Below are 17296 nucleotides of genomic sequence, written 5' to 3' on the forward strand. Positions count from 1 at the left end.
ACAATGTTGCGGGGTGCAGTGATGATGATCAAAAGCGAAGTGTATTTCTGAGTCAGTGTAGGAGACTGTTGACATCAGTGTAGGAGACTGTTGACATCCAATCCAGGCAGGCCTGGATGAAGTGGGAAGATCCACGGGGGGGAGAGGGGCAGGAACAGTGGTCACTGGAGCCTCAGGAGCATGTTTAACTCGACCGAGAGAGAGAGAGAGAGAGAGAGAGAGAGAGAGAGAGAGAGAGAGAGAGAGAGAGAGAGAAGAGGGTGACAGGAAGAGAAGGATATGGATTATTAAGTGTACCTATTGTTGCATGAGAGTTAAAGTCACTGTGCAGTTTGGACTCCGGCAAGACTCGCTATAGCAGCATAACTAAAAGGGAGAACCAGAAGGCAACACAGACATGAGGGATCTCTGGGATAAGAGACGGCCCACCACACCACCATCAACAAACCTGAGTGAACACGTGAATGTGAGGGGACGACAGCGTACAAATATCCCAGTTCACCAAACACTCTATATCAATGTTCCCTCCAGATCTGAGCCTTTACCTGAGAAAAAATCTACTGATTAAAGGCTTGACTGAATAAATATGTTTTCAACCTCGACTTGAACACTGAGACTGTGTCTGAGTCCCGAACACTGATAGGAAGGCTGTTCCATAACTGCGGGGCTTTATAAGAGAAAGATCTGCCCCCTGCTGTAATCTTCATTATTGGAGGAACCAACAGATAGCCTGCACCTTTTGATCTAAGTAGGCGTGGAGGATCATACTGGTACAGAAGTTCACTCAGATACGGTGGTGCGAGACCATTAAGTGCTTTATATGTCAGTAGTAAAATTTTATAATCAATGCGAGATTTGATTGGGAGCCAGTGTAGACTGATTAATACAGGGGTGATGTGGTCATATTTCCTAGATCTAGTGAGGACTCTTGCTGCTGCATTCTGAACTAACTGAAGCTTATTTATGCACCTACTCGCACACCCAGACAGTAAAGCGTTACAGTAGTCTAATCTAGAAGTAACAAAAGCATGAACTAGTTTTTCTGCATCCTGTAACGACATCATATTTCTAATTTTAGCAATATTTCTAAGGTGAAAGAAGGCGATCCTGGTAATATTATTCACGTGAGCCTCAAAGGAAAGACTCGAGTCAATAATCACACCAAGGTCTTTGACAGCCGTACACGCTGAAACAGAAACACCATCCAGAGATGTTAGGTAATCGGAAAGTTTGCTTCTAGCTGCATGTGGTCCTAGTAAAAGTACTTCCGTCTTATCTGAGTTTAGCAGAAGAAAGTTATCGAGCATCCACTGTCTAATGTCCTTTACACATTTTTTAACATTGTTAAGCTGATCTCTCTCATCTGGCTTTGCTGAAATATATAGCTGTGTATCATCAGCATAGCAATGGAATCTAATACCATGTTTATGAATAATTTCTCCAAGAGGCAGCATATATAAAGAGAAAAGCAGAGGGCCTAAGACAGATCCTTGAGGAACACCAAACTTTACCTCAGAGAGTGTGGAGAACTCACCATTAACATCAACAAACTGATAGCGATCAGTCAAATAAGACCTGAGCCAAGAGAGAGCCGTTCCCTTTATTCCAACAACGTTCTCAAGTCTAGCAAGTAGTATAGTGTGATCAATGGTGTCAAAAGCTGCACTAAGGTCGAGCAAAACAAGTAAGGAGACAAAACCCTGATCAGAGGCCAATAACAGGTCATTTACCACCTTAACTAGCGCCGTCTCTGTGCTATGATGAGGCCGAAATCCTGACTGATACATTTCAAAAATATTATTCATAAGTAGGTGTGAGCATAACTGCTGTGCTACAACCTTTTCCAAAATTTTGGCTATGAAGGGGAGATTTGATATTGGTCTGTAGTTGGACAGCTGACATGGGTCAAGGTCAGGTTTCTTAATTAGGGGGTGGATAACTGCCAGTTTGAAGGATTTTGGTACAAAACCAGTGCTAATGGAAGAGTTTTTTATTTTTAAAACAGGTTCAATTACCTCTGGAATGATCTGTTTAAAGAAACTTGTAGGCAAGGGATCGAGAATGCAGGTTGATGATTTTGATGAGGAAATTAATGAAATTAAGTCATTCTCGTGAATAGGAGTAAAACTTTGTAATTGATTGTCTGTTATAATTACATTGCCTTTTGCACTTTGTTCAGCACCTAGGTTCTACCTGGTAGTTGTTAGATGTTGTAAATCGTTTGTTCTTTATCAAGTGATGCAATAGATGCAATAGATCAGGTTGTTTTGTTCATAATCTTGACATTGTTACAAGACAATGCACAATGCAAAAGATAAGTTTTTTTGTTCTGACATTCCAATAATTATGGGAGTCACGTGAAAAATGAACACGGACCAGAATAAATGACAGATGAGCTACTCATTCTGTTTATCATAATTTGTCATTGGCTACATTAACATACTTCCACTATTGAAACTATAGTCAAAGATTGTGTATGTTGAAGTGTTGGGGGATCTGCTCGTTGAAAATGTATTATTTCTGATCAAAGGAAACGTAATAAACCAAAAGATCCGTTTATATTGATGAACGAGATTCAAAGAACCACTAAAGTCACTAAAATGATCCGATCTTTCCATCACTAGTGCCCTCTATTTGTTTCGAGTCTCACCGAGTGGACGCACGTGTATACTGCGCATGCGCCTTGTTTTGTGCGCATGCGAGTTGAAGCGTATTGCCTGGACTTCCGGACCGTCAACTTTCTCATTACACCTTTCGGTTAAAGAGAAGCGCTGGGTGTTATCGCTACGCTGCATTGCCTTTTGCTGTACTTTTTTTTTTTTTTTTTTTTTTTTAAAGTGTTTTGCTGCGAATATGCTGCGAGATGAATCAACACTGCACATAAGGACGAAAAAAACGTTGAAATCACGAAGAATGAAAGCGGTCAGTGCTTCTTTCAAAGCATACATATAGACGCAGAGCAGTGTCTTAGCTAGCATGCCAGCGTAGGCATCCAACACAATAGAAAATTGTCCCAGTCTGCAAACCAGTGTCATATTCTCTACCATATGATTTTGCAGATTTAAACGCTTAAGTTAAAGGTTTCAGATGTGCGCATGCGTATTTCGCGTGGCCTAATTTATTATTGATTATAATATGCGTAGTGTAGCTAACAATAGCCGACTGAACTGGACTTAGCTGTGTAGCTAGGCATATGATAAGGTTTGCACAATTCCTTATTCAATCTTGTATTGGTCTGAACTGTGGTACTGTACACATCATATTAGGGCCGATTTGTGAATTATGATCTAGTTCTCGATTACAGACACCACACGATTTGTTCTTAAGGTGTCTTCCAAAGTGCAGAATGTCAGAAGCCACTCAGAAATTAAACCAGCCTCATATGACCAGGCTGATTTTTGAAGAAATCACAATTATTATTGTTTATATTTTGCAATACAGGTAACACAAAAGTCCAGTAAACACTCCCATTCTAAGAATGATACAGTGATTTGTCTCAAACCCTCCAAAGAGTTGAGAGTGTAGCAGTTTGGAATAACATATTAAAACATCATATCAGATTAGTACCTAGTCTAAAAGTATCACTGTATTGATAGACAAGTCAGTGATGAATGAAAGAAAAGTCTAATAGCAAAATATTTGTACAAAAGATGGAAAGAGTAATAAAATATTATACTCAAGTAAAAGTAGTTACCAGTCCCAAAGCAGCTTTACACAGATAAAGCGGAAATAAGATTATATAAAAGAATGTGTACGTTTATTACCTATAAGTTAGTTGCTTATAATTGTTTATACCTGATGAGCAAGCCAGTGGCGACTGTGGCAAAGAAAAAACGAGAGATGGTGTGAGAAAGAAACCTCGAGAGGAACCAGACTGAAAAGGAACTCGCAGACAAATTTTACCGATTTGTCAATTTGCTGAAGCAGTCCAAGGCTTATGTCCATTCACAGTGAACCGTGTCCTCGTACGCACTTATTAGCCGTGTAATGGATGCCATTATCTGTGTTTTTATTTGAAGCTATGTTGTGTTCGAAATATTTGTCCTTACCATATCAATACCAGAAGGTTTTGGGTTCGTTACATTCTGGAAAAATCCGCTATAAAGCTGGAATGCAGTGCTTCTGCAAGTCAAAATGACATTCGAATATATGAATTATCATATAAATTGATAATAACCTGGGAAAACATTGTAAATTTCAGCTAATCTGGAAAAGGAAAATTACTAAAGTTTAACGCAACTTTTTTGTTTGTCTTACTATAGACCTCTAAGGAGGAATATATTGTGCATGTTGGCATCAGCTGGCTGTAGAGGTCAACGTGTGTCATAGAATCGGGGTAAGTGACAAATTTTACAAATTCTATGTATTATTGGTAATTACTGGAATACTTTGATTCGAAAATATTTACATTCAGCTTTGGTTAAAACCCCCCCAGATATAACTCAGAAATAAATTTATTTTTTTATTTTTAAAGAGTGAGTCATGGAGAAATTATCCAACACATGCAATTAAATACTGATTATAATACAGGGACAATAAAAAAAAATAAAAAAGTAAAAAGGTTTTTGAGATAATTGGTGAAAAAGTTACATGCTGTAAAGAAATGGACAGAAACCCAACCGATTTAGATTGTAATTAAATGCGAACTGTCAAAATGTCCTATTATTGTCCTAGATATTTGGAAGGTACCCTTATCCAGAGCAACTTTTACATTTTACATTTACAAATGAGATAATTTTTATACACTGAGCAATTGATGTGCCAAAGTAGGAAAGTGATATTTTTTCCCCCCATGAGTGTAAGAGTAAACAGTCTTGTCTTTAAATGCTGCAGCAAAAAACATGACAACCAAAGTAATAACTAATTTCCCAGTTAAATTTTGCAGTTTTCTTTTATTCAGCAGTAATATTTGATTCTTTGGACTTGGGTGGATGATGTGGAAATGGTGAAGCAGGAAGTGCATAGTATCAGTAAAGAGGAAATGATGGCAGCTTTTAAGTTGATAAAGAATGGAAAGTCGGTAGGCTCAGACGACATATCAGATGAAGCATGGAGATGTTTAGGAGAGATGGCAGTGCAGTGGAGTTTTTAACTAATTTATGTAACAAAATTTTGAAAGGTGAGTGAGAGAATGCTGAAATGGAGAAGGAGTGTGCTGATCAGCCACACCATGGTTATGGAAAAGAGTAGGGGAAGCCAGGCTGAGGGAAGAGGTGACCATCTGTGAGCAGCAAAATGGGGTCATGCCGAGAAAGTGCACTATTGTTGCATTATTTGCTTTGAGAATGTTGATGGAGAAGTATAGAGAAGGTCAGAAGGAGTCACGTTGTGTGTTTGTGGATCTAGAGAAAGCGTATAACAGTGTGCCAAGAGAGAAGTTGTGGTATTATATGAGGAAGTCAGGGGTGTTGTGAGGGTGGTGCAGGACATGTATGATGACAGTGAAACAGGGCAGTTGATTTGTGCAGTTGCAAGGAGTAGGGGTGGATCATTTTAAATATCTGAGGTCTTTTTTGCAAAGTAATGGAGAGTGTGTTAGAGAAGTGAAGAAAAGAGTGCAGGTAGGGTGGAGAAGAGTGATAGCAGGAGTGATTTATGATAGAAGAGTATCTGCGAGAGTTAAAGGGAAAGTTTATAGGACTGTAATGAGACCTGCGATGATGTATGGTTTAGAGACAGTGGCATTGAGAAAAAGACAGGAGGTGGAGCTGGAGGTAGCAGAGCTGAAGATGTTATTTTTATTGGGAGTGACGACGATGGACAGGATTAGATTTGAGTTTATTAGATGGACAGCGGAGGTAGGTCGTTTTGAAGGTGAGAGAGATGAGATCGAGAAGGTTTGGTCATGTGGAGAGGATGGACATTGGGTATATCAGTAGAAGAATGAAGAAGAATTAGATCTACAAGGCAGGAAGAAAAGTGGAAGGTCAAAGAGGAGGTTTATGGATGTGATGTGAGGATCCATATGAGGATGGGTTCCCCTTTGAGTCTGGTTCCTCTCAAGGTTTCTTCCTCATATCATCTAAGGGAGTTTTTCCTTGCCACTGTCGCCACGGCTGCTCATCAGGGACAAACGCACACCATTCACCTTCACTGTTGTTTTCTGTAAAGCTGCTTTGAGACAATGTCTGTTGTGAAAAGCGCTATACAAATAAACTTGACTTGACTTGACTTGACTTGATGTGGGAAGACATGCAGGTGGTTGGTTTGGAAGAGGTGGATGAAAACAGATGATCCACCATGGGGACCATTAACAGAAGCAACCAAAAGATGATGATTTGTTTATTTGGACTTGTTTCCTCTTGCCATGTACAACCAAACTGACATACTGAGGTGATCAGTAGGCACAGAATTGAACGTGGTCCAATATGCCTAGAAAATTCGTTGTGATCTGATCACTCTTCGGGATGGTTTGGGCATATTTGCTGTGCAAATGCAAAAGGGTCCTCATGCATCATAGATGGATCGCAGAATAGATGATGTCCTAGATGATGCTATTGTTCACCACTGCTTGTTTAATGGATATTAAAGTTGATACTTTAAGAGCATAGTAAAGAGTAACTGCTTTCGTACATTACTCTGTTTATTTCTAAGGACGGAAGATTGTGAGTTTCCAATACCATTGAGTCCAAAAAAGCAAAACTGGTTTGCTGTCATGGATGGAATGATAGCATATTCATGCCTCTATCAGTCACAGCAACACGATCCAGTAATGGACATCTGTGAACTCATGCATGCTGTAGGGATCAGAACACTTTCCTCAGTGTGTTACATTGTACGAAGACCCAGCATGATAGTGGATGGGTGGGACCAAAATTACACTAGGAAGAAATTCAGGGGAAAATTTACATTGTGCTATACCAGGGGTGCCCAATACGTCGATCGCGATCTACCGGTCGATCACAAAGTTAGTGTGGGTAGATTGCTAGACATGAAAAAATAGATATTTATTTATGCATTTTTATCGTATGTAGATCATTTTGACTTGGTCATTTCATAAGTAGCTCGCATACTGAAAAAGTGTGTGCAGCCCTGTGCTATACCACCTGTTGAGTGACAAGAGGGTGACCAAGTGGTGCTACGGGTAAGTGCAGATCCATTTTTCTTAGGCAAAATGATCTGCTGGGACCTGTATTTAAATGATTTTTTGCTTAGTACTGATAACTCATTGAGATGTGCAGCTGGTGTACCATGCCAGAATGCCAAATCAGCATTCTTTGCATGAGTAGAAAGCCACCAGCCGCAGATAGGGTAGCTTTGCTCTTTTTCAGCATACTTAGACAGGATAGAATTTGCTATGTTTTTTTAACCAGTGTTGTGGTGTAGGGAGCCGATGAGAGGACCCCGGACATTCTCTTTTTCACATCTTCTTAGAAGAAGAACTTTACCGTGGTACTTGTAGCATAAGTAGGTACACAGTCTTAATAATATATGGTTTTATAGAGCAATAGCCATCATAAACCTTTCCCAGCATTAGGTAAGTACAAGCAGGAAGATCTAAGTTGAAACAATCATGTTACCACCCAAGCCACAAGACAGCTGCTTGTTGATATGATGCAGACCATACCAAGATTCAGATAAAGTGACCAAATGCCAACACAGGCAATTTGTTTGCACAACAGGAAGATAAAAGCCAACAATCATAGTGACATGTGGCAAGGTGTCCTGCATCAGGTTTAAAACAAAGCTAAAATGTACCCCTATACACCACAACTCTTTTCCCACACTGCACCACGCCCTCTCCGATCCTTAGCCACAGATCAAGTCTTCCCACCATTTCTCCAGATAAGGGAAAGACAAGTTTCAAGACTCTTCTGTGTTCTGGTGGTGTAACAAATGTCCACTTGATGTCAAACAGCTAAGCCTCTAGCAATCTATATCTAATGATGTATCTCTTTTATCAACTTTACCAACTTATTTATTTTCTATCATAGCTTTAGACTGATTGTATTTTCAGTCTGTTTCCTAATTAACAGCATTTAGAATGCATTTATTGATGAAGGCTTTAAAGACCCTTGTAGCTCTGTATAAGATTGTGTGTCTAATGCTACAAATGTTAATGTGGTGACAATAGGGCAAATTGCTTTCTTTCAATCTGCACCATGAACCTAATTACCTGCAAGGTCAGTAGCTGCATCAAGGATCTTTAAGATTAGCAAGCTTGTCTCTGTGAGATATGGAATAACAGTAATCTTTTACTGATGTCTAACTAGTCAACTTCAGAGTTGATTTGAACTTGATATTTCCGTCCTCAGATGTCTGGAAAATGGGGGGATGACACATTTTTTTCAATTATTAAACATCGTTCCAGTGAGGCAATTCACAACCTCCATGCACATTCTTCTGTCTAACTGTCTGACTCCATTTTCAGAAATCTTGCAAAGAGCTCCTGGGTGTTCTTGGTTGAATGTAGAGTGATGTTCTTTCTACTTGCTGATAATGGCCCAGATGGGGCTTATTTTTACAATAATATCGAAAAACGTAGGAAGAGGTAGTCATAAAGTAACTAACACAATATGTGGTTGCATATCCCTCAATTGCAATAATTACATCAAGCTGCCAGCCCATTGACATCGACGGCATTCTTCTTTTATAGTGCTTTTCCAGACTTGTACTTCATCTTGTTTCAGTTGTTGTTTGTTTTGGGGGCATTCCTTCTTTCAGTTTTCTCTTCAGAAGTTAAAGTGCATTCTCAATCCGTTAAGGTCTTTTGATTGACTTGACCAGTCTACCTTCTACCATACCTTCCCTGATGAAATTGCTCTGATGGCAGTGTGTTTTGGGCTCTTAATGCTGATGAGGGGTTTGCTCCTTTTGGTGTAGTCTCTCGAAATCTTCTCCAAGCAGTGGATTGTGATTCATTCATCTCCTCACAGACCACTTTTGTCTGTGGAGGGTTTTGAACTTGCCACTCACTGTGTTTGTGTTTTTATTTTTCCACTGAATTCACAATGTTTCTGTTATCAATGTTTTCTGCATCAAATGTGTTGACAGACCTGTTCTGTATTTGGTCGATGTTTTCTCTTTTTTTTTGCCATAGTACTTGTGCAATGGCTCTGATAAATTTTTTTCACCCCTCTTCATTTGTTTTTTTAAATAAACCATACCCCATACAGTTGTGTTGGTGTTCTTAATACAAAATAAAAAGGGGGTTTAGATATTTCCTAGACATTTTATTTCAGACCACTTCATGCCACAATCGTATAACCACATTGTAACTATTTAAATTAGGGGTGTATCGGAACACATATTGAATTTTTTGGTACAGGGCTTCGGTTCGGTACACATGAATGCAATCCGTTTTATGTGCGAAACATAGTTAAAATCTGAGTTCCCTTGGGAACGTATTAAGTGGTGGACTGCAAGTTCTTTTAGTCTCCGCCTCGCATTTTGACTGCATTTTTTTTGTATTATTATTATTATTATTATTATTAAGCTTGAAAACATGCACAATGCCAGGGGTATAAAAAACAAACTACAGTTAGCGCAGTGTCACTGTGGCTACTCACTATTTACTAGATATAAGATTTGTTTTGCGCATGCATGAAAGACTATAAAGAAAAACTATAAAGAATCCATAGAGCTAGTGTTAGCCGCTAACCCTATCGCTATGGATTCTTTAGCCTTTTATGTCCAGCTTTAAGAATTTCTATTAAAATAAGAAAATCCTGAGAATTTGACATATAAAGGGAGTGAATGACATTTGTTAAAAATGTTGCTGAAATAAGTAAAACAGTTAATTAATTGAAGCCCGTTTCCATTAATGAGTTTATTAGAGGGACAGTGCAGAACCCAGCCATTAGGGTTGCACAAGCCAGTGCACTCTTAGTGCCGGTCCCAAACCCGGGTAAATGGGGAAGGTTGCGTTAAGGAAGGGCATCCAGCATAAAAACATGGGCCAAATCAAATATGCGGATCACGAAAGAGAAATTCATTATAGGGACAGCGCATGTGGGACGTTTTGGAGACAAGGTGAGGGAGGCGAAATTGAAATGGTTTGTACATGTGTAGAGGAGGGACATGGGGTATATCTGTAGAAGAATGCTGAGAGTGGAGCCATCAGGAAGAAAGAAAACAGGAAGACCAAGGAGAAGGTTTATAGATGTGGTGAGGGAAGACATGCAGGTAGTTGGGTTGAAAGAAGCAGATGTAGAGGACAGAGGGGTATGGAGACCGATGATCCGCTGTGGCGACCCCTGAAGGGAGAAGCCGAAAGAAGAAGCAGAACTCTTTGGCATGGTAATCCTTTACGATTTGCATACAGTGGGTATGAAAAGTATTCAGACCCCCCTAAATTTTTCACTCTTTGTTATATTGCAGCCATTTGCTAAAATCATTTAAGTTAATTTTTCTTCCTCAATAATGTACACATAGCACCCCATATTGACAGAAAAACACAGAATTGTTGACATTGTTGCAGATTTATTAAAAAAGAAAAACTGAAATATCACATTGGTCTTAAGTATTCAGACCCTTTGCTCAGTATTTAGTAGAAGCACCCTTTTGATCTAATACAGCCATGAGTTTTTTTGGGAAAGATGGGGATCCTCTGCCATTCCTCCTTGCAGATCCTCTCCAGTTCTGTCAGGTTGGATGGTAAACGTTGGTGGACAGCCATTTTTAGGTCTCTCCAGAGATGCTCAATTGAGTTTAAGTCAGGGCTCTGGCTGGGCCATTCAAGAACAGTCACTGAGTTGTTGTGAAGCCACTTTTTCGTTATTTTAGCTGTGTGCTTAGGGTCATTGTCTTGTTGAAAGGTAAACCTTCTGCCCAGTCTGAGGTCCAGCGCACTCTGGAGGTCTGGAGTTTTTCGTCCAGGATATCCCTGTACTTGGCCGCATTCATCTTTCCCTCGATTGCAACCAGTAGTCCTGTCCCTGCAGCTGAAAAACAACCCCACAGCATGATGCTGCCACCACCATGCTTCACTGTTGGGACTGTATTGGACAGGTGATGAGCAGTGCCTGGTTTTCTCCACACATACCGCTTAGAATTAAAGCCAAAAAGACCAGAGAATCTTATTTCTCTTATAACTCCATGCGGGCTTTCATGTGTCTTGAACTGAGGAGAGGCTTCCGTCGGGCCACTCTGCCATAAAGCCCCGACTGGTGGAGGGCTGCAGTGATGGTTGACTTTCTACAACTTTCTCCCATCTCCCGACTGCATCTCTGGAGCTCAGCCACAGTGATCTTTGGGTTCTTCTTTACCTCTCTCACCAAGGCTCTTCTCCCCCGATAGCTCAGTTTGGGCGGACGGCCAGCTCTGGGAAGGGTTCTGGTCGTCACAAATGTCTTCCATTTAAGGATTATGGAGGCCACTGTGCTCTTAGGAACCTTAAGAGCAGCAGAATATTTTTGTAACCATGGCCAGATCTGTGCCTTGCCACAATTCAGTTTTTCTTTTTAATAAATCTGCAAAAATGTCAACAATTCTGTGTTTTTCTGTCAATATGGGGTGCTATGTGTACATTAATGAGGAAAAAAAATGAACTTAAATGATTTTAGCAAATGGCTGCAAAATAACAAAGAGTGAAAATTTAAGGGGGTCTAAATAATTTCCATACCCACTGTATGTTATAATACAAAATGTGTTTTGCCAGAAAGTGTTTTGCAAATGAGTTATAAACTTGCAATGGCAAGAAATAAATGTCGGAATTAAAAGAAAGAAGTCAGAATTGCGAAATATAAAGTCAGAGTTGTAAGATATGATCTCAAAATTCTGAGAAAAAAAATCCGAATTGCGAGTTTGTATCACGCAATTGTGAGGGGGAAAAAAGTTAGACGTGAGACGCTTTTTATTTATTTTTTTATTCAGTGGCAGAAACAGGCTTCCATAGTTAAGTAGATCATATATTTTGAAAATTAAATATTCAATGTAACACACACACACACACACACAAACACACACACACACACACACACACACACACACACACACACACACAAATATCCATCTTTAGAAAAGGTGACTGAAAGTTGATTGGTTGCACAACTCTGATCTGGGGCCAATGATTACCCAATCAGGAATTTTACTAATTAAATGTTAATAATCTTTTAGAATGTGATTTTTACTGTTATGATGAGGGTTATAATGAGTACATACAGCTCAGAAAAGTAATACACTTATTTTATTTTATTATGGGTGTAATGTGTCCAGGTTTAATGATTAGCCACCTAGCTGGCTAGACCATACATTCATTTTTGCTAACAAATTCTAGACCAGACGGTTAGATTTGGCATGCAAAACCTAACCTGGAGGTGGAATACTGGACGCTGGAACTTCCTTGATCCCAATCAGGCTGGCTAATGAATTTATTATTTGTTTAACCCTGCTCCAACACTCACAATTGCTTCCTGCCTTCAAGTTCAAGCTTTAACACTGCTATAATGGCTGATTTTTCTCTTCATTGTACTGTTGTACACTATATGGCAAAAGGTTTTCTATGATTAAGAATCCTAACCATGTGATCTTTCTTTAAATTGTTGGCAAAAATGTTGGATGCACATAACTGGAATGTTTAGGATGTCTTTGCAGGTTGTAACATTTGTAGTATCTTCTTCTTCTTTCGGCTTCTCCCATTAGGGGTCGCCACAGCAATCATCATCCGTCTCCATACCCCCCTGTCCTCTACATCTGCCGTTTTCAAACCACCTGCATGTCTTCCCTCACCATATCCATAAACCTCCTTCTTTGCCTTCCTGTTTTACTCGTTCCTGACAGCTCCAACCTCAGCATTCACCTATCGAAATATACCCCATGTCCCTCCTCTGCACATCTCAATCTCACTTCCCTCACCTTGTCTTCAAAACGTCCTACATGCGCTGTCCCTATAATAAACTTGTTTCCAATCCTGTCCAACGTCGTCACTCCCAACAAAAACCTCCACATCTTCAACTCTGCTACCTCCAAGATCCACATCCTGTCTTTTGCTCAATAACATTGTAGTATCTCTTAACTATAAATAAGGGCCCTAAAGTATTTCTAGCACGAATAAGTGAGGGTTTATGAAGACCTAGTTTGCTAAGCTTGGTGTAAAATAAATTGAGTGGCTTGCACAAAGCTGAACACCCTGGTGACCTCACTAATGCTTGTGTGGATGAATGGGTCGATCCTCTTTTCCAGCAGTGACAAATAAGGCAGTTGTCTTTTTCTTGTTTACATACATTTCTTTTTTGTTTGTATTATTTGGTTTTCTTTGTTGAGGCCCCTAGGAACTAAGTAGGTATAGATGCCATGGTATGCTTGAACATCAGAATTCTTTGTCAGTGACTTGTCCATTGCTATAAGCCTATACGAGATTGAACAGCACTTCTGCCAAGTATAGTAACTTTGGCAGTGGAAAATTGTGGTAAACGTTGTATATACAAACCGTTTATTGAGATCTGAATAGTTTGTTTCCCTGTCCAAGCTGCTGTACAGTTACATAAGCTGTAAACAAATAATTATTAGCCAGTTTTGCACTTTTAAAGATAAGTGTATTTTGGTTTAGGCATGTAAATCATCCTTTAAGTAAAGTAAAGCATCCTTTACTTCATTTGAATTATGAAGTAAAGGACAACTAGATATTAATTAAATTCCTTTTCGGCTGATTGATGTCTTATAAGAAAAGTCTAAATCCATTATATCTAACATTTTGCACATTCCTATCTGACTCATGTTCTCCCATTTTCTTTTTTAGATTCTATTATCCTGACTCAAGACCACACGCCAGGGAAGGAAAGGAATAGATTTTATGCCTCGCATCCTTTTTCTGCATCCCAGATTTCATACTTTTCCATCTGCAATCTGGGGATCATGGATTTGAATCAGTAACCTCCTTAATGTAAACTGACAATGGAAGGAATTGCTGAAACTGTGTAATGTTAGCTTGCCTTAGATCTCTTAATCATTGTAATTAATTTCAAATGGAAAATGTTCGATGTTCATATAATTTGCATATCTACAGTTTTTAATTTATCTTTAAAGCACACTTAAATGTTATATTTATCCTACATTTTTTCCTCACTTTTTCCGTTGAATTGTTACCATTGATCAGATATCAAACAACACTTGTTTGAACAGACATGGCGTACCATTCCGATTTTTTTCCTGGAAATGAGTTTATTTGCACAGAGTGTGGGGAAGGATTTGGCCAGTACCCGAAACTGATCAATCACATGGCTAATCATGGGCCAATGGGTCCGTTTTCTTCCATTTCTGAAACTGATAATGGCTGTGACAAACCTATTGAATTTGCTCTTCATGAAAATGGAACACTCACAGTAGTTGATCGATCCGCATTGTCAAATTTCTCATTCTTATTTGGAAAACCCATGTCAAAGTTTTTGTCGAATACAACACATTATCAGGATTCCTTGTCTTCAAGCAGAGTGGCCGAACGAGACCATATCCAGTGTAGATGTGAGAGATGTGGCCAAGTGTTCAGGAACCAAAGAAGTTTGCAAGAGCACCAGCGATATCGTCCCCTTGAGCAAGGGTTTAAATGTACTTTATGTTGCAAGGTTTTTTATGATAGAGAGAGCCTTCGTGGGCACCTTCAGAATCATGCTCATGAACGTTTTTACAGTTGTGGACATTGCGGAAAACGATTCTTAAGACAAGAGACCTTGTTGCTACATCAGAAAGAATGGCATAGGTCTCTTGGATCCCAGAGTTCAAGTAAATTCGATGAAGACCGTGAAAATGGTATAGATAAATCATATCCTTGCAAGATTTGTGGCTTGCGTTTCTTTTGGTTATCAGACCTGCAGAGCCATCTACTGAATCATTCTCATGTCAGCAAAGCCTCTGATGATCTTACACAGAAAGAGAACATGCAGGACCAGGATGAGAGTAGCCTGAAAAAAAATCCCTCCCATTCTCCTGATGATACTTCTGACCGATCATATCGTTGTGGCTTGTGTGGCGGACACTTTAATTGCTTGTCAGATTTGAAAGACCATCATCTGTCAGATCATCCAGACGAGGACTCTTCTGAACCAGTACCTGAGATTAGAAAGCAGCCTGCCAATTACTGTGGTGTAATGCGTCAAATGGTTCCAAAACACCAGACTCAACGAATGGATCTATTGAGGCCACGAATGAGAGGTAGACCAAGAGGAGGTGCCGCCAGAAGTAATCCCCACACTAAAGTTTTCCCTTGCAAACAATGCCATAGAGTTTTTGTACACTCTAGTAGCCTTTCTCGTCATATGCGTTACCATAAGGGTACCCTTCATACTTGCCTTTATTGTGGTAGACACTTTCCACAAAGATGCGATGTCACAAGGCATGTTGCCATGTACCATAGCTCAGACATAAAGCTAAAGGTCGATGGGGAGAAAGTAGACCATGAAGATAAAACTTCTACTCATACGTCACCAAAAACACAAGCAAGCAATGACAGTGATCATAAATTGCAGAACAACGAAGACCAGCAGTCATCAAACCCTCCAGACAAGGAAGACTTGCCAGATACCCAAGAGACGTCTCTACTCAAGCCAAGAATAACCTACAAATGCAAAGATTGTGGTCGAGTCTTTAGGCTACTTAGCGTATTTCAGCGACATGGCCGTTACCACAAAATAAACCCCTCTCGGGTATTGCTAAGCTGTCCTCATTGTCCATGTCGCTTCACCTTCCGCTCTGCTCTCGAGCGCCATCTTCAGAATCATGATAAAGAAGGCCCTGAGAAACATGGTGGGGAAGAATCTCCAACTGCAGAGGAAAATATGGAGGATTTAGAAAACGAAGACGATTTAGGTGTTGAAACAAGTGAGTTAGAAGCTGATACAAAAGAGAGTCCATCAAAATATATATTGTATGAATGCACTGAATGTACTGAGACTTTTACAGATCTACAGCTATTCCTTAAACATCAGCACACTCATGGTTGAAAGGTATTTGGAGAGTCAGTATAATGCACCTTTAACTGTTGATTTAATAAATGTTGATGTTTTGGTTTAATACAATGCCACATCTGCAATGGGTTGGACAACCAATTTAATATTAAATGACTTCAAGCTGCCAGGTATTGATATCAAAGTTCACTGAATTTGTGTACATTGTCTTACTCCACTAAATAATGTCAAACAGTGAACTAACAACATAGAACATTGGTATGTTTAGACATAAACAGATGTTTAGTTCCTCCTCTGATTGCCTTCAGTAGGCCCTGAACGGATGGTACAGTGGTCATAGAAAATAGGTATTTCCATTTTTCAGACTGACATCATGTGTTGTTGGAACCCAGGGTACAGTGCTAATTAAGCTTACTGATGCAGTATGGAGTGCAGATTTGTTTGGGGGCTTCCTTGAGGGACTTGTACTAAAAGACTAACGTCTAATATAATCACTGCATTTGCTGTTTGGAGACTTGTAGACATTTTGAGGACAATTCAATTCTGACTTTTCTTCTGACTTGCTGTAACAGCTATATATATAAAAAGCTAGGCTAAAGTACTGGACATGCTGGTTGCACTTCTACAAGCTCATTTTGGGACAGTGAGTTTCAGTCCATTGCAAGAATCCTGGGGACTAACACCCATCAGATGGGAATATTACTGTATACATGTGTCCAAAGCCACAGACAGTGAATCCCAGGGTCTGAAATAAAGTATAGGTGATCTTTTTTTTTTTTTTTTTAGCAGTTCAACATTTTAGCAATTTTGTATCCTGTTTTATGCTCTATTCCCTCTAGCAAATTGTAAAAACTGTTCCCAAATGGTCACCTTTATTTGTTTCTGTGCTATGTGGGTGATATCTTTTTATTTTATTTTATAATAATGACTGAAACACAACTGCAGATCTCTTGTGTATTTGTATTAATAAAATTACTTATCTGACATTATGTGGAATGTATTTGTTTATGTTGGTGTGACAAATTGAAAAAAGCAACTGTTACATAAATTACAAAAACATACCTTTTGTTTTCTACTAATATTATACACCTGAGTCACTCATTTTCACCGCCGCTGATATACTGCACATGCAATTACTGCTTTTTTCAATGTATACAAGAATTATGAAAAAAAGGCCCCCATCACAAGTCATGGATATATGAAGGCTGTGGATTTCTCTGGAGATCACAGTTTCAGCTCAACTTAAGATTTATTGTCATTTTTCCACATAACATAACACACTAATCAAAGGAACGAAATTACGTTTGTGAAATTAAATTGGGAATGGTGGTACAATGTTTCTGGTCACTGGGTAACCATTACTTGGGATATTTAGGGTAATGGGGTAAGGGATGGGGAGCTGACGTGACCTTATCATTTATGCCGGTCCCAAGGCATACGTTATGATGGTGCTGCAG

General features: G+C 39.4%; 1 protein-coding gene across 1 annotated transcript; it reads left to right on the forward strand.

Annotated features, from left to right (window-relative positions):
• Nucleotides 1-2689: 2689 nt before the first annotated feature.
• On the forward strand, nt 2690-16825 carry LOC310723732 (uncharacterized protein). Its single transcript, XM_083537153.1, has 3 exons — nt 2690-2922; nt 4263-4336; nt 13679-16825. The coding sequence occupies exon 3, from the start codon at nt 14064-14066 to the stop codon at nt 15873-15875; it is 1812 nt and encodes a 603-aa protein (XP_083393279.1). The 5' UTR covers nt 2690-2922; nt 4263-4336; nt 13679-14063; the 3' UTR covers nt 15876-16825.
• Nucleotides 16826-17296: the final 471 nt, after the last annotated feature.

This window comes from Silurus aristotelis, assembly GCF_946808225.1.
Source record: "Silurus aristotelis genome assembly, chromosome: 1".
Taxonomy (NCBI): Eukaryota; Metazoa; Chordata; class Actinopteri; order Siluriformes; family Siluridae; genus Silurus; species Silurus aristotelis.